The sequence below is a fragment of the Morone saxatilis genome, unplaced genomic scaffold (genome assembly GCF_004916995.1).
Source record: "Morone saxatilis isolate NCDOM2014 unplaced genomic scaffold, NCSU_SB_2.0 Contig17, whole genome shotgun sequence".
Classification (NCBI taxonomy): Eukaryota; Metazoa; Chordata; class Actinopteri; family Moronidae; genus Morone; species Morone saxatilis.
In genome coordinates this window covers 12,500,152-12,518,887 of record NW_023339729.1, presented here as the reverse complement: position 1 = coordinate 12,518,887, position 18,736 = coordinate 12,500,152, and the positions used below count along the sequence as shown (strand labels likewise).

Here is an 18,736-nt window from a genome sequence, read left to right as displayed (position 1 = left end):
AAAGGCATTCATTGACAAAAAATGATTTAAACTGAGTAGGTTTCGTCATCTACCTGTTGTCTCTTCACCACCAGTGTCCTGGCTGGATCCTGTGAAATGCCTTAAATAAAACCTCCTCTCCAAAATCTTTGCCTTTTGTTATTTAGATCCATAATAAATGTTGTTAACCTTCTTTAATGAATCTTTCATTTTCATGTTGTGATTTCTCTGTTTCATCCTCTTCCCTTGTTCCCTGCTGCTGTGGAAAAAAACTACAACAGAGCTGTACAACTGTCCTAAGACTTGATTCTCTCAGCCCTCCTTCATACTCTGTTGTATTCACAAGTGGGTAGGAAGTTGACACTCAGAGAAACCATGCATGAATAGCGGCACTCTTATCTCCAAAGGAGCAGGATGGCAACAGAAGATATAAAACACACATAATGCCTTTTTGTTATTGTGGGCAGGAGGGAGAGAAAAGGCCTCATCAAAAAGTCTGTACAGGGGGAATACGAGGACAAAAGGCAAAACCACAGACATGTATCAAAGACACATGCAAAGGAAGAGGTCGACACGTTGAGTAAAGAGGTGCACAACAGTGGTGATTTCAGCTGTGCAAAGGTGAAGACTTCATGTGTATTAGGGAAGAAAGAAAGAATCAAGTCTTTTGAGTGAGTAAAATCAGATTTTTCTCAGCTGTGATTGAGCAAACTTTCAATGTATACAACATTTATGTCTATTGTGTAGCATAAATCAGAATTTGTGGAATGATGTGTACGCCTGTTGTTGACTTCTGGGCATAATGAGGCCTTTTCCCATGACGAATTGGTCTGTATAATGACAAGAAAAACAATTGATGCCAAAACAATGGCGCCTGAAGCCCAGAGGTCCCTTCGCTCATGTTGTTGTTGATCAGCAATCTTCCATCAGTATTCAGCCGCCACGCGTGCCAGTTTAAATAATGAGCCTGCTTCTCATAATCGACTAGTGTGGATTTATGGCTGACAGCGCTGGAAGGTGTACATGAAGTCGAAGATATAATATGACTCTCTGTTAAAATGAAAGTTGGCAAGCGCTATCGCTGAATCTACCAGAGGGCTGTTAAAGTTTAAACTGGATTACATTATCAGAGAGGGAATTTATTTCTATCCCACAGAGATCATTGCGTGTTTGACACTTACATTCTTACTTGACATTCCCAGGAATCAAACATATCTGATAAGTCAATTTAATGTATTCCTTTATGGGACCTCCGCCATGCGTATCCATGTAGAGATTTATTCTTCATAAGGTTTTAATCCCTAGTATCTAATTATAATGGTAAGAGCAGCAATAAATTAGACAAAAGAGCCAATAACTAACTAGAAATTGCCATTCACTATGCAGCTTTAAGTCTTCAAGTATAGGCCTTCCCTGAGGCGATATTATATTTTTTCATCATTTTGACTATAACAGAAGGGCATATTTTGGCTTATAAATGGTCACTGGATGCTGAGAACAAGATTGATTTTGTAATTCAACCCAAAGCTTTCTGCACTCCTACCAAATACACTTTGGGGATTGGAGATGCTGGTGATAATAGCTCTGGGTCTTTGCTCAGATTTATGGAGACCAACAACCCGAGAAGGCTGTGCTGCCGTAACCTTGAGGTTTCAGTTTAACGGTGTGTTTATTTAAGCTAGCAGATTTACTGGTCAGAAAACCAACAGTCGGACACTAAGAACTTGTCTGAAGAAAAGGATGAGAGGATTTAAGCAGTGTAGGAGTGCATGCTCTTACAGTGTGTGTTTGTATGTGTAGCGTACTGTGTTATGTGTTGAATGTGCACATTACTGTAGTGACTGTGTGCGTCCCTCCCTTTCAAATGTGTGCAATAGACCGTATTGCTCCTACAGTAAGGCAGATATGGTAAAGACTGGTTTCCACGTACTTATGCAGGGGGCAATGGGCGAGCGGCTCTGCTGGTAGCCTTTAGCACAGCGGTTGCACGTGATACCAGTCACGCCGTCTTTACAGGGACATTGTCCTGTGGTTTGGTTACAGGTTTTGCCAGCAGCACCCACGGGATGGCAATCGCATGCTGTGAGGAAACAGAGGAAGAAAGAGAGGCACAGTGAGTGGTCACACGCACACACACACGCACACACATGTGGGGAGATACAAACATATACTATCTTTAGAGAGTGCAGGTGGGTACACAGCAGCAGTGGTGGCAACAATAATAGAGTGGTGAGAGACAGGTGGAGGCGTGCAGAGACAGAAGACACCACGGCGCTGGTTATGAAGCGACTGTGGCATCGTGACAAAAAGACCAACACATCCTCTAGGTCTAAAGACATTTTGTGACATTTTGCGCATGTAACCATCACATCTCCCATAATTAAAAGCTGCCGAGATACAGTACATGCATGAGCTGAACTGTCGGTCTGTGTGTGCTCAGCATGTGGCTGTTTGGCATTGGTGTGTCTGTCAGTGTGTGAGCGCTCTGTGGGACAGGGGCTGTATGTGTGAGGTAAAAAGAGAGGGGTTGTGCATGTTTACCAAATGATAAAATAATGGAGGATAATCCTAATTGCCTGTTTCTGATTTCTGCTGGGCTTTGAACGCCAGCCCAAAACGTCTGTCACACTTCCTCCAGAAACTGGGGGGTCTATCGAACACATATGCCTCAGGAATGTAATCATTTTCCAATTGCTCTCCCCAATGCAAGCCCTTAATTTATTTCACAGCCAAACCCCTGTCAGGTTTGAAATCATTGTTGAATAATAGTTGTCTGAGAATTGTTTCTTTTCATCTATTTCTGGATATAAATAGTAGTGACTCTGTTACGGAGAGTAGGTTGAATTTATAGTCTTTCACACAGTCCGTACAGTAAATCCTGACTCTAATCCAGACCAGAACAAGTCTTGATAATCTACGACCAATTTCCACTTCTTTACTCAGAAAACGCTGTTTGTCACCAAACCCTCACCACTATATCCCTCACCCTGTAAGTGTTATACTTTCTGTTGATTTGCTGTGGAAAACCAGTGATTCTGACTTCCAGCCTCAGGGTCGGACTAGCTGTGCTCCTCCCTAAAGATTTTTTTCTGCATTGTGTCACTTGTCACTCTGAAAGCCTTCAAAGGCAAAGCTGAATTATGTACTTTGAGGTTTGTGGGGGTATTTAGTGGCTTGGCCTGTTTTGTTTTTAACCACACGGTCTGTTCTGCCCACAGTACAAAAATTATAGCTTCAAAACATCTGAACAATCTGTTCATTTCGACCCACTGCATTGGAATTAGTGTTTAATATGTATAAATGTCAAAGCAAATAACAGAAAAATAAATATAAAGCAAAATTATGAAGCTTATGCATACAATCAAAACCACAGGTTTATTAATTTATTAGTTTAAGTAATGTTATCTGACTGTAGGAACAGATAGTATTTGATTGTTCTGTTTCTGTCTAAAGTGACAGTTGTAATGTAATGTGTTCCTTATCTCTACTTGGACCTATAGCCTCGATACGGTTGTTATTTAGCTGGGCTGTATGAGGGACACACTCTCCGGGAGAGTGATTACAGCAGGCCTCAGGGAAAAGACTGCTGTAAAGTGGTAATGTAATACCGAATCTGTTCTCTTTATGATTGACCTCTTGGAAACAACATAGTTATTGTTTTGTGAGATATTTTGACTAAAGTGAAGGAAGCAAGATAACTCTATTCTATGGCTGAAGTCTATAAATTTGGGTTCCAGCAGGCCACCAGCTCTCTCTCTCTCTCTCTCGCTCTCTCTCTCTCTCTCTCTCTCACACACACACTCACTCTCTCTCGGCTTTTATCTCTATTGGCCTGTTTCCTGCTGATTCAGCTTCTGGTTGCCATACTCTTATCTGGTCCTCTGTTGTGCGCACGTGTTGGTGTTTTTATTGTTGGTTTGTGGTGTGTGGGTACGTTCTATCAGACTCAGAGAAGCCTCCTTAAAAGTGGTGTAACTATTTGTACCTTTATCAGACCAGTCTGTCACCGTTTTCATTGCTTAGTTGTGTCTGGCTCAGTGGGGAGCAACTGCGCACACACACACAAACACACACACACACACCACACACACACACACACACAACACACGACACACACCACACACACACAACACCAAGGAAGCCCAATAAAGAGCGTGGAGGCTGGTGCAGCACGTCTTTAGGCCCGTAAATTTAGGAGTATGTCAGAGGAGTTTGAAGCACGGGAGGGCAAAGTGTGTTTCTGGTTGGAGCTTCAGAGAGCTCCGTTTATATTTTTAAGAGCGTCTGCCTGGTAACCACAGCTCACAGCCTCAAACTTGCCAGTAAATCAAGGTGCACAGCACATGGTCTACAGGTGGGAAACACTCTAGCTTCTCTCTGCTCTGACTGACTGCCTGACCCGCTGTCCGGTTTGCATGACAAATTACCTGACTCCCTGGCTGGGTGACCCACCTGTTGGCTAAAGGACTGGCTTACTCTGGAGAGGTGCGAGTGAGAGTTTCTGGTTTAAGTGTGTGTCCACTTAACGGTTAAGTGGCTCAGCTTCATGGCTACTACAGATGGCTCGGGGAGATACGGGTCCAAGAGAGCAAGAGGCCCTTTTTTGTCTCAACACTTCCAGCGAGAAAAAAGATAAGAAGAGTAGGCGTGTGTATATAAGAGAACCCATGTCTTTCCCCCTAACAACATAGAACAGAGTTCTGTCGGAATTCCTAAAAGAAGCTCTTGGCGCCGGGAGTTGCGTATAAAAGAATGAAAAATGTTCTTGGTTAATGGGGAGAGTGGAAGGCCTTTTTTTTTCAAAGGCAGGCAGTCAGGCCCGAGTCTGAGATTGCACAATGTGAGAATTTTGAACTCTGCCAATCGTTTACCATAAAGCTGGTGTTTGAAGTCTGAACTCTGCTCCCCCCATTTAGTTTGTGTGTGCTGTGCCAATAAGAATAATTTGTTGGCCCTGGAGTGAAGCCAAGCTACCCGAGTCTGTGTTCTATTATAATTAGGTTTCTGCTCTTCCATAAGTATAAAAAAAGAGAAATAGATAGTGTTATTGGTTTGTTGCACTACACATAAACAGCTCTCTAAATTACGTGTTTATCTAATAGAGGGTGTGTCTCGCTCGTTGTGTTGTTTAGTGTTTTATTGGTCAGAATAATAGGCTGCAACGGCCCCAACAGTCATGCTTTTGGGCCACAGAGCGAGCCTAAAATGTTGGACATGAGCTTGTTTTGTGATTGTTTGATGCACAACATCGCACATGTGTGTTGTTCTAAATTGAAAACATGCAGATATCAGCACGCCTGATGGAAATCCAAAGCTCAATGTGAAGTCATGAAAAACAATATTTTCCAAAACCCAAGCAGAAAACATGTTATATGCGGTCAATAAAAAATAAAAAAAACACTGTGTCAATGGAAGACATATGCTGACGAGGGGGGTAGGGCTTTTTAGTATGTTATTCTGATGGAAATAGACCATCCCTCAATCAAAGGCTAATTACCCTCTGTATGCAAAATATGTTCCTCATCATCCCACCGACTGATGTAATTATATGATGGTTGATGTTCGGATTCGAATGTGAAGGCCTGAATTCAACCCCAACGCCAACCTGCTCAAGCTTGATTTTATTAAGTTAAGACGGTCCTCTGAGGAGGACTAATCAAGAGCAGTGCTCATTATTGGCAAAAGACCTCTTCTGTAGTTGTCACTGTCATTCAACATACAGCTGCTTCTCCACATCAGTATGGGTTCTTAACGAAATCACTAACTTTTAAGACGAAGTTAAGACAGGCTTTTAAAATCGGCACCAGGGTGACAAACAGGGATAACAGGCAGCTGAGTAAACTCAATGGAGAGTGACATTTGTTATCTCAGTAATATGTCAAAAGTGTTCAAACACCACCCAGAGTGCTGCATCACTTGGTCTTTTCAAATATCCCCTTTTTAAATTAAACTATCAAATATGCTCAACATGTTTTATTCAGAGGTTTCAAACAGTTAAAGATACAAACAAGAGCCGCTTGAAACGTACTCTGTGTTTACACTCTAACTCAATGAGGGGTGAAGTTATAAATTTCGGCGTGTAAATGTAGCCACCGGGCACAGCTCACTCTGCAGTGGATAAGCTGCTGTTCTCTTTCTCACTGGTAATGGCCTCCTATGGAAATGAACTGCTTTTGGGGAGGATTGTATTACACATATAAAAACAAACTCTTGTGCTCCTCGACCTGTGCTTGTTCTCCTCCAAAAGTCGCACAGCAAAAGGGCTCTCTCTCTCTCTTTGAGTTCAATAAATAACCAAACCTCTTAATTGCTGTCACTTTGGTGCAGCGCTTGTGCTGCTTGAGGAGTGGACAGAAATTAGTTCTGCGGTTTGAGTTTCATTGAATTATCTTGAGTTATGATGTGGTAAACCTGAGAGAATTTGGCAGGGTGAGACTTTGACAGCCCATATAGGTGTTTGACGTAGGAAAAAAGCTGTGTGTGGCAGTTGTAAGTATATTAACAGAGAGAGAAGGAGGCAATGTAATACAATGACACACATCTTTAAAGTCTTCATCTGTAGCTTTCCAAATATAGTTTGCAAAAATGTTTTAATTGGCAAAAGAAACAGTTCATGCTTCGTATCATTTGTCAGCTTGGGGTAATTACCACAGATCCTTTATTGTAAGTCTGTTTTGATGTAACTGAATACCTCAGTAGAAGTTGGACAGTGTTTGCTTATAATTTTACAGGGCCGGGAAAGGTGGGAGGTGTATAAACTCTGGCAAATTTCATGGATTAAATTGAACAAAACCGTTTGTGTAAGCTGACAATTTTATAAATGATGATGAAATGTGTTATATTTTAGTTTGGTGAGAGGCAGCAGAGAATGTCAAGGAGTCAGAAGAGAGTTTCTTATGTGGGTGACATGATTTACTATTTACTAGTTTGGGGACTCTGATGTAATAAGTATGATACGATTCTGGCATGATTATCTTATAACAATAATACTATAGATTATATTTAATTGTTGTAAAATTCCACTGAGGGTGCAAACCACACTGACGCTGTATTTTTGAGGTGTAAGTTAATGATAGTGTAATGACGTTGTGGCTGATGTTAGAATGACATTAGTAATGATGAAAATTCAGAGCTATTTTCAATATTATATTATCTGTCAATAATTTTTTTTCAATTCATTTATTTATATTTTAGTCTTGCAAAATGTCAGAAAATAGCAATTGCAATGCTCTCAGAACCCAAGGGGACGTTTTGTCAAAACACAAAGATATTCACAGGAAAAGCAGCAAATATTCACATTTGGGAAGCTGAGAGCAGATAATTTTTGTCATTTTACCTACACACAGAAGTGTAATTATGGTAAAATAAATGTTGTATGTGTTGATGTCACATTAGCAGCATGTTTCCCTCAGTGAGAGCACCAAGTAGAGTCAGAAAAGATGGGAAAAGCAGCCAGCTCAGAGACAGAATCCATGCACAGGGACAGAAGCACAGAAGAAGATGAAGGAGGCAGAGTTCCTGTCAGACACCAAATCAGTAGCATAGTTATCAAAAAGCTTTACACAGGCATAAAATACAGAGACAGCCCCAAAGATTAACTACGTACTATACATCAGTTTACTCCAGATGCCAGAGGTCCACACCAGGTGCATTTTCCACAGCTTTTGACTTTCATTGCATGACTCATTTATCCAAAGTTTCCTAACATTAAACTTGTCATCATCAGCGTATGCGAGCAGATTTCCACATCAGTGTAAACATTTTTATAGTTTTGATAAAAACATCTTGTCAAACTGAGGTTTTCGCTCATGTTTTTTTTTTTTTTTTGCTTTCATTTTGCTTCCAATGATGGGTTTGTTCTATTCTGGTGACCCAAATGTTGTCTGCTTGCTTCCAAGGTCTTTCATTTTAGTGGCTAGCAAACTCACCAGTGTAAGCAATAAAAAATAATGAAAAGCAGTCTGTAATCATCAAAAATATGTTGGATCAATCATTTGTTTACTGATTAAAGATAAAATGGTCTCCATCATCTAAAATGTGTACAGCATTAGAGAAAATTGCAGTATAATGATACATAATACAGTCAATTACTAATTCAAATATGATTGAATTATTTACCAGACATGAATGTAAAAATAGGATATAAATACTGTATTTTGGCACAGATCTTCCTAATTTGTAATAACTAGAATGTTTTTATGCTACATAATATTGTGTCTACTGCGTATTGTAAACTTAACTTTTGTCAGGAAGTGCAAACAAACTGACTAAACAATTCTTAATTCTGTAGTGAAACGCACAGCAGGACCTTGAGGCATCTAACCTTTTCTATTCTGAGAAACAAACCCCCATGAAAGTGAGTTATGGGATGCTGAAAGAATCAAGTCTTGGACACATGAGAAGAGATGTAAAAACAAGAAAAAAAAGAGGTTAAATTTCCACAATTAGCTCGCCTTGGTAGACACAGCGGAGGATAGGGGTTAATGATACACAACGTCCCCATCGTGATGAATGTGTGTTTGCATTCCTGCTTGACAGGAGAATGGGCCCAAAGCCACGCAAAGGTGTTAATGTCAGTTTAGTAATATCGCTCATGAGTGGCTCGAGGGGTGAAAAAATGGATGCATTTGTCAGAGAGCTTGTGTTATGAATGTATGTTCATGCAGAGAATGAGAAGTGCTTGATATGGCTGCTGGATGTCAGGAATTTAATGAGGCTTCTTTTGCATTGGTTTGATAAATGTCTTGTTATGGTGGAATAAAGCATGTCATCGGGGCACATGCACTTTCTGAAAAGGGAAAAGGTGAAAATTATTTACACATTAACTGAACTATCACCATTAGACCATTGAGGACAGATTTTATCAGTGGTATCAGCTGTCTATTAGACATACAGCGAAATAAAACACATCTTCACAAATCATTGTTTTGTCTGAACCTTGATTCTTTTGCAGCTATTTTACTCTTCAGACATGCCTTCTGTCAAACTGACTGACTTGTCAGTTTATTTATTTACTCCCTGGTGAATGATATGAGCGAACTCAGGCTTAAACTGTCAGCAGACAGCTAATATTTCCTCCTGGACCGCCTTGGGAAGTGAGACGCCCTGAGACTCTCAAACAGGTATACATGTTTTTCTGTGTATGTGTGCGCAAGCTGTATCTATACAGAGTGACTCTGAGGTGTCTCTGGGCTTGTTTGCACAGGGATTCAGGGCTCCTGTTATCTTTCCCTGCAGCTATAGAAGAGGTGAGAAAACATACCCTCACTCTTTCAGTCGCCCCCCCTCCCCCTCCTCTTCCTCCTCCTCCTCCTCCTCCTCCTCCTCTCTTTCTTTGACCCTTATTAGCTACGGTGAGGGCTGGTGGCAGGCGATTCATCCAGCACTTAATAGTGAGCACACCTGCGTGGGGGTGTGTTCCTCTTATCCTCCTCTCCTTCCTCTTCTTCTTACCCTCCCACCCTGCCTCCCTCCCATCTTTCACTCTCTTGCCAGCCCTCTGAACCTGAGTTTTTGTTTCCTCCTTTCCTTTTCTCCCTGTCCTGCAGCCCTTCCACCGATCTTCCTGCATTCTCATTTGTCTTTGACCTACACCGGAGATCACTTCACACCTCAACTCTGTTTGTTTTGCTTGTCCTGTCATCCCCTCACCCCGCTCCCCTCGAACGAAGCAAAATAACTCAACTGTCGATGAGGGAACACCCAGCCCGACCCGCCCATACCAACACGACCTCAAAAATCCCAACAGACCCCCAACTCATCTCCGCTGACAGAGGAAGATGAGGGCGAGGCAAGCTCAGGAATCAAAAGACTGCTGGCTTCCCCCACTTCCTGTAACTCATCTAAAACTATTTCCTATCAGACCCATATAACCTTGCTAGTATCGAGCATGTAAATGCATTTTTTCCTCTCTTGCTATCTTGATAAGCAATTGAAATTTTAGAGAATTCCGATCACGTGGTCTTAAAGTTTTCTCTCAAAAGCCAAATGGATAGAGACGTGTGTGGTGGCCAGAAAAAAAAAAAAACAGAACAAGAGCACTGTACCTTTGCAGGCTTTCCTGTGTGAGATAGGTTTGGACAGGTCTCTGTAGTAGCCCTCCTTGCAGTAGTGGCAGTGGCGTCCAGCCGTGTTATGGCGACAGTTGAGGCAGACTCCTCCACTCTTCCTCCCTGATAGCTTGTACAGCTCCATGTTGAAACGACACCTTCGGGCGTGAAGGTTGCAGTTACAGGCTGTGGAGGAAATAAGACAAGGATGCAAAAAGGTTGAACTAGCGTGAAACAAATAGGTTATAGTCGAATTTGTGCCGGTTATTAACAATAAAGTAATTTAAATGACCATGTTTTCTGCATTACATTGTATTGTGTCCTAGACTTGGCAGCTTACAGGTGCTCATGTTAAGTCTTTTTGAGAGCTCTCTGGATGTCCTTTCAGGGGTTTTGATGTTTAATATTGTCTTGTTTCTCAAAGTAAATTTTCTTTACCATTGAATTGAATTGACATAAATGAAAAAGGTACGATGATATTATGCAAGACTTATGACCTCAGCAGTGGATCATAAATCAATTATTCACTCTCATAAACCTTTTTTAAGTTAAGTTATTTGCCAGTCATGGTGTGGTTAAATTCACGCGAGAGTTATCTAATAACTTATATAATAAGCATAACTACTTTTTCTATGGTTACCTCATGTTTTATTAATTACTTATACTAATGGACATCCATTTCCAGGATCTTTTGCTTGTGTTTTCAAGAGTTAAGTTGAGTTTAAACTCCTCTGATAATGAGGTCAGTGCATCCTTTTCCTACCTATCCCTGGTTGTCTTTTTCTTTCTTTCACTAAAATACTCCGCTCCTTTTTCTTTTTTTGAGCTCTTTTCCTCAAGGTCCTCACCTGCTCTCCAGAGACCAAACTGTACTAAACAGAAAGTGAAAGCCTGGTCTTAACCTTCCTCCATTCCCTGCAAATCCCTGCGAGCGTGTGCGAGACCCATCGCTGCCGCTTGTTTACTGATGAGTACAGTTGCCAGCGCTGAGTTTAATTAGCCGGCTGATGTTTATTCATGACTTTCTGGCAGCAGAGTGAGGCAGACATGCCCAACTTCATTAAGGCCGGCCGTCCGAGACACCGGTCTTCCACCACCACCAGCGCAGACACATTCATGCATTATTAACAGCAACACTTCTGATACAGTTTGTGGCTCCACTGTGAGTGGGTGCATACTGTACTGCATGTATGTGTGTGTGAGTGTATGTGCGGAAATGGGGGTTATCTGGGTCCAACTGGGGTCCCTTGGTTGGTTCATCTGTCCATGTTTTTCTGCACCAACTCTTCACACAGCTCTTTTCATCATCTGCCTGTCATAATGGCGGAAGACGGAGGACAGCTCTCACTTCCCTCAACCTGGCTTCTTACTGGTTTGTGTGTGTTTGTTGGTTTAGAGTGTGAGTTTTGTGGTGTGTTTTTCCTGGATGTGTGTGTCTGTTTGGGACCCCCGAGACTACTTCTCTCCACTCCAAGGACCTAATTACAATATCTTTTCTAAAATACACATACAGTACACACACACCCACACACACACATTAGCAGCTCTGTGCCTTATCAGTAGTGACTTGGCTTTCTGTCTTTCCTGCAGGACGGCAGGGGTTTAATTAGTGATAGATCTCTGCTGGTTCTCCCTCCCTGCTTCAGAATGTGCTTCACTATGACTGCAATGCAAAAAACAAAACTTTTAATACCACAAGACAATGACTGATTTCCAGTATTTTTTTTCCCCGGGAAAATAAGACACGTTTCACCTTGAGTAAATTCGGGTTAAAACGATCATCTTTACTCCTGTGTGTCCCGTGGACTCACCTGACTGGATTTAGACCTATCCTTTTCTTAAAGTGACACAGATCTGATGTTTTCATTGTTGTCTTAAGCTAGATTTACACCTGTGCATGACTCATGTTGTTAGCCTTTCAGACAGCAGAGCAGATTCTTTGCTTTCTGGTTCCACTGGAAAACCCCTAAAGCCCACCGATAGACACAACCCAACAGTGTGTGCCTCTTTCATTCATTTTGTTACATTTATTTTAGCCACAGAGATCAATTGCAATTATCATAAAGCTCTGAAATTATCTATCTGTGTCACTGTGTTAAAAGAAAAAGGCCATCAGAGCTGGCTGTCAATGCAGCCAAAGGGCAGGTTCAGTCTCTCTTGTGATTCCAGCTCTGGGTCACAGTTGGTGAAAGCTATCTGAACCCGCCTGCAGGTGACATGGATCACTGTAGAGAGGAGTACAGCCGGCCTCAGACCTGCAGACACGTCTCTGTTACACAACAAAGATGTTTCACACCCTTCCTCAATGAAGACAGGGGAATTCTAGTCTGCCGGACAACACCGCCCCAGTGAGAAAAATGTTGCTGTCCTGGGAGGCATGTTGGATATTGAAGAACTGACATTGTACAGGCTGCATGTGAAGGTGTGGGGCAGGAGGCCACATTGTGTTTGACGGTATCATGCTTCATAAGGTATTATGTCAGATAATGGGGACGAGTGAGAAGCACTTTATCTAAACTCGCTGACACTGGGCATGATGTAAGCTAGCTCGCACAATATCCCTTACACTGTCTACATTGAAAAAAAAACTTAGGAGACATTGTTATTGCTGGCCCAAATCCAAGTGTTTCATGAGCGCAGACTGTTTTAAAAATTACATCATCACAGCCTTGTCCAAATTAAAATGCATTTAATACAAAACAATTGAAGATTTGGAAGCCAATATGCAGTCTGTCTGGCGTGAGCTCATCAGATTTCCTGCGGCGTCATTCAGTGTTATCCATTCATGTGGAGTTACCTGTTTCCTTTCATCATTCCCTATTAAGCAAATAATCAACTTGTGATAACATTATGCTGTCAGTCAGACTCTCTGCTCTCAACATGTTGTTTCAATAATTGCTATTTATTCATTTTGATGTATATTTGCACAACAGTGATGTGGTATGTATGTCTAAAGACAAGCTCTCATCTCACTTTTGCCACATTAACTCATTCCATTTTGATCACTCTGAGACTATTCTCATGTGTGTTATGATATAAATTGTTGAATTTCAGAATGGTAGACAGTTCACACAAGACCCGGTTGGGTTTGCCACACATTAACCACATATATGTGTTTTTTATGTATGAATGTCAATTTGTATCCAATTTTTAATTTGTTGTGTTGTGGAAATGCCTTTGTCAACCCAACAGAACAAGGGTAGTTTGATACATACATACTGGCAGGAAGTCTTTGGCTAAAACACAGATTAGTATACTTTTAGCTTCCCTAGTTTAAGCACACAACATTCCTCACGCTTGCTCTTTATAACTAGCAGGATTCAAGGTTTCTGCCCTTCAGCCGAGACACAAAAACTGAGCTGTAGTTTATTTCAGCCAAGCAATCAGCTCACACACCTTCACCGCAAACAAAAGCTGCTGCTGCCATTCACAGTAAAACTCACACACACACACACACACACACACACACATGCCGAGCGCATCAGGTACACTTTAAAGACAAGTTTGCTCATAGCTTTCTGTGAATCAACATTTCAGCTATGTGTTAATATGAGAACAATAAATGGTGTCCTATAAGAATTAAAATAACAGTAAATATCAGAAAGACACTCAGCCTAATAAAACATAATGTTTAATGTTGTGTAAGACCTATTAGTTGGAGTAGCTAGTAAATTATAATCTGCTGAAATTTTATTTTCATAATTTACATTAAGAAAGACTACATTTCCTTCCACCTTAAAATGTTTGGCCTGTTTTCAATCAAGTTAACTGCTTCAGGCTGGATTAGTGCTACAGTGGTCGGCTGTAACTGCCCCCAGGTGAGCAGTAAAAAGAAGTGTGAACCGATACCTTTAAAACAAGACTAATTGAATTAACTGGATAAAGCTAAGCTTACCCAAAGCTTTTCAACGCCTTCTGTAATGTGGACCACAACTATGTAAAATGACAAAAAAAAAAATAAGAAGAAATGCTGCTCTTGAGTCTTGCAGCTGTTTTAACAAAAACTGCAGCATTTAACAGGAAACAGTTGTTTATCGGGCGTTGCTGTTTCCCGCACATCCCAGGAAACACGCTGGCCTCGGCGCAGTGTGTGAGTGTGTTTAGGAAAGTTGGCTAATTAGTTTCTTTGAGTGGTTCCCAGCCTCTATCAACTGACCTCAGTCTTGTAGGCAGCACAGGGGCAGCCTTCCCTCTGCTAATTAGAAGGAAAATTCAAGCAACAGAGCTGGAGGCTGAGGTTAAGCTCATCACACTTACGATAAGCCTGGTAATTGAGGGATGTCGGTCGAAACCTTGATTTGCTCTAAGAGACACTCAAGCAACTGATCTCTGCCCCTAAATCTGCACATGCTGGATTGTGCTTGTTGTTGTGGCTGCACACTTCTCTGAAAATTGAGACACAAATGAATAAAACAGAGCTCATTTATATCTATATTCGAAATATAAGTGTCCACATTGAGACACTACTTTCTTCTCTGTCAATCAAAAAGAAATGTCCAGTCTTTTTGTGAGGTCTGAGGCGGTTACAGGCCACCTCCATCCCTCCACCCAAAACATGTCAGAAAAAGCAACCAAAACCCAACACCACCGCCTGCAAGCAGGGGACCGGCAGGAGCTCTGCTATTCTGTCTCCCGCTTTTAAACAAACACCAAGGGGAGTCTACACATGAACTTTGAATCCTATGGGCGCTCCCAAAAATAATCATATTAACTTCTAAAACCCCCTCAAGAGAAGATGAAATTGAAAATGAAATATTGTGTGTCCTCTGCCTTTGCCATGTTTGAGGGTGGGAAAGGTTTAAGAGAAAGTTTAAGTACTATATATTCAATATGACTTATTTTTGCAAATGTTTTTATGAACTGTGCCCCAAAATATCTGGAACAACTCGATACCCTCCTATACTGTATAGTGCATTAAATTAAATCATGGCAGTCTATAAGGCATTCCCTCTTTCTATCCCCCTCAAACACACACACACACACACACACACACACACACATGCCTCTCTCTCTCTCTCTCTCTGGGGGTCGATGGGGAAACATAACACACATGAATGTTGGGAGGTTTGCTGCTTGAACGGCAAACTCAGGATTAGATGGCGTGTAAACACAAAGCCCCAAATGGATCCATTTCGACATCAGTGTGTTAGCAACTGATGCGTAAGTGTGTGATCATGTGACCACAGACACACACACAGACACAAGCACGAGGCCAAAATATCATGAAGGCAATCCAAGGAATCACTGTTTTGGTTGTAACACTTTTTGTTTCTTTTCACCAATTAAGGGAAACATTTTAGTATTTTTCATTAAGGAAATTTTTCTTTACATGTCCTTTATTTTTTACAGCACTTTCAACGACTGCAATTCAAAAACATAAAAAGGTATTAAAGATAAATTGTTCTGCTGTCATGGAGAGCAAAGGTTTCTTAAATAAAACAGCATAACTCATACATAAAGGTTTGTAAAGCAACATATTGGTAAGGATTGTTTCTTTAGAGGACTAATTTCTTCCTGTAGGTATTAAAATAATATAATAATATATATAGGTATATATATATATATTATACTGTACAAGAATGAATGTCAATAAATGAGCTCAGATATAACTATGCCAACTGTAAACAGGCATCAGCCAGAAAAAAATTTAAGTTAAGGGACAACATTTCAGCAATTGGCCCAAAGTGACAAAAAAAAACAACACCGGCATTATCATTTAATGTCTGGGATTTCTTCTTGAGCACAGACATCACAAACAATCATTTTGTGGCACGATTAATTCCATGTTGATATTTTCTCAGGGAGGAGCACTTTAAAAACATGATCATGGTGATAAGTGACTCTAGCACTTCTTGTCAGACTGATGTCGGGCGCACGAATAAAGAAAATGCGATGATGGAATTCCGCTGTGAGGAAATAATCACTGATAATGACTGTTTCTCCCTAAACAACAAAGAATGTATTTTTTAAAGCCTCCATAATAACTGTTGAACCAAAACACTGAGTGATGTGAAATGACATGAAATATTTATGTTCACTTCAAGATGTACTTTAAATTTTGCTCTCTGTTACATATCAACTTATAAATCACACCAACTGTTTATTCAGCCTCTTCTAAATTAGAACAATGTGGCTTTTTATCTTGTGTTTGTTGATCCAGACATCCGCATGATTCAGGCGGGAATTTCCAAATAAAATTGGAGCTAATTGAGGGATGGAGATGATAGATGAAGTGTTCAACTGAGTGTTTTGTGTTTGTCGTTCTCTTTAGATGCAATTATGGCTTTATATAAATGTCATTTACCATTACCAGCTCAATTAATCCTTTTAAACAAGCAAATCATTTGTCTTTCATTATTTGTTGCCACAATATGTTTAATTGCTGTATGAAAGGATAAACAAGTGTATTAACTGTAATTCATCTTCATACAGAAACAGGAAGTCTGTGCTCTTTTTTCCTTCAATGTGCAATCAGGCCGCCTTTCTAAATTACTGCTAAGTGGCAGGTTTTCTTCATATATTCCTTATTTTGTCTCTCAGTAAAGAAATCCATATAATCTGAAGAAGAACAGGACTCAGTTTTCAATGGCTTTTGCAATATCTGAACATTTTGAAATTATGAAAAATAGAAAACCAAACTCCTCTGTGACAAAAACAAACCACTAACAACCAGGAATGTGTTCATTCTAAAAGGTCAAACACCTTTCAAAAAGTAACCTTTAGATTTCCTCAGCAAAAATTTGCCAACAATTTCATTTTCATCCCCTCATTTGTGCTGAAACAAAATACTGCCAATGGCACAAAACACAGAGGGCAAGATATTCAGAAAAAATATGGAGAGCAAACAAAGAAAGGAGTGGGAAAGAGGATGTGTGTGAAGTGTGATGGGGAGTTTAAGGTCAACACGATTGGATCAGTGTGTATTTGGGAGAACCCTGGGAATGTCATGGGGTGACGAAGTGCCGAGTGCGGGTGAGTGGGAAGAGGGAAGATAGAGGAGGATGAGGCGCCCACTACAGAGATTATATCAGGCTAATTTAATTCCTTTATTGCAGCCAATTAGCTGCAGCACTTTAGCCCCCTGTGAGCCCTCCAGCCCTCTACATTCGGTCTCTAATGACCCCACCTAAACTCTGGATCTCAGCTGCTCCCAAAGAAGGCCATGTTTCACAGCCAGTTTATTTTTAATAAGCAGTTTTCCTCACATACATTTTGCCACGGATGAGGGACCGAATGAGGAGAATATATAGAGAGATAAAGAAGCAAAAATAGGGGGAAAAAAGCTGGGAAAAGAAAAGATGAGGTGGACAGAGGAAGGGAAAGAGATCAGCCTGCTGCTTATTAAATCCCAGGCCTGACTCGAGGAGACTTGGCTAATTGAGATCAAGTCACACAGAATATTCATCAGTCCTGCAGGGTTATCAAAGGCAGATTAAATATGCAGTGAGGACTGACTTTCAGTGGACAGATTCCATTTGCCATCAAGCAGCCTTTACACGCTTGTCTGACCTTTTTTTCATATCAGTCAAGCTGTTTATTTATTTCTCCTTTCTCTATTTCATAATTTAACACTCAGATGTTTTCTAATATTTGGTCAAATTATGCAATTCCCAGTTCAGACAGAGTCTATGGTGCATGTTCTGTCAGTAGATGATAAAATGTAGTCTGATTATCTGACCGAAGCAATTAAAGAGCTGTGAGAACCGCCTTGCTTCAGTGCGAGCAGGGATCCCTGATGAAGCTATTAGCAGTGGAGCGAAGGTTAATGTTAAGCAACGGATTTACAGTAGACTGCAAAGTAAATACCAGCACAACTCCACTTCTATACAGCTGCTTCTACAAGTTACCAGCAAGTTATCAGCACAAGTATACAGTATTTAAAGTAAGACACAACAATCATACACAGAGAAATTAGACTGAATAAAACACTGTACTGGCATTAACTAAATTTGAGATTGCATTTTGTTCAACTCAATTGGTATTTCATTATTTATTGCTATTATCAGTTTTAATCTTTTATTTGTTATTGTCACTCTTGTCAGTGTTTTAATGCTTATTCTCTAATCCTGTATGCATCATTTTCAACGCATCAATTTCTATAATCTTTTTTTCCTTTGTGAATGGCTGATAGCAAGTTACTTAAAGGCATAATGTGTTGCTATGTTTATATACTGGTCTCATATTTTTTATATGAATGGGGGAAATTACACTTTTAGATTATCATGGGATCCACTTTAAACTTGCTGGTATTTGATACAGATACAGTAGACTGACATATAATTTTTTTTGCTATGAAAATGTCAGAAAGCCATTTGTTGCATTGTCCTACTACAGTAACCTCCAAACTGAAAACACAGATGTGATTAGAAACCCTTTCACATATTAACACCATTTCAAATATTCATTACATTCATGTGCACATGGCCTTACAATCCGCAGCAGCCTCCAGCAGCACGCCAGCCTGCTCCATGCCGAGGTAAATGGCCCATATATTCCCTCTCTGTCTTCATGTGGGGGCTAATAAGGCCTTTCCTTTTTCAAGAGTCTAACTAGCCACACAGAGGCACAACAACAAAGAAAGGCCTAATGGCCTCCAATTTCCCGCATTAGTGCCCATTTAATGGCTGACCTGCCCTCTCGTTAGGCAGCGCAGCATGGGAGCACTTCTCAGCCTTAGTGCATGCACCCACACACACACATGCATGCAC

The 18,736-nt window shown here is 40.7% G+C and overlaps 1 protein-coding gene across 1 annotated transcript in view; it reads right to left on the bottom strand.

Annotated features, from left to right (window-relative positions):
* ntn1a (netrin 1a) overlaps nt 1–18,736 on the bottom strand; it is a 55,229-nt gene that overhangs the window by 13,746 nt on the left and 22,747 nt on the right. The window contains exons 3-4 of the mRNA XM_035660239.1: nt 10,026–10,214; nt 1,910–2,059 (exon numbers count right to left, since the gene is read on the bottom strand). Coding sequence (XP_035516132.1) covers nt 1,910–2,059; nt 10,026–10,214 — 339 coding nt within the window. The remainder of the gene's footprint in view (nt 1–1,909; nt 2,060–10,025; nt 10,215–18,736) is intronic.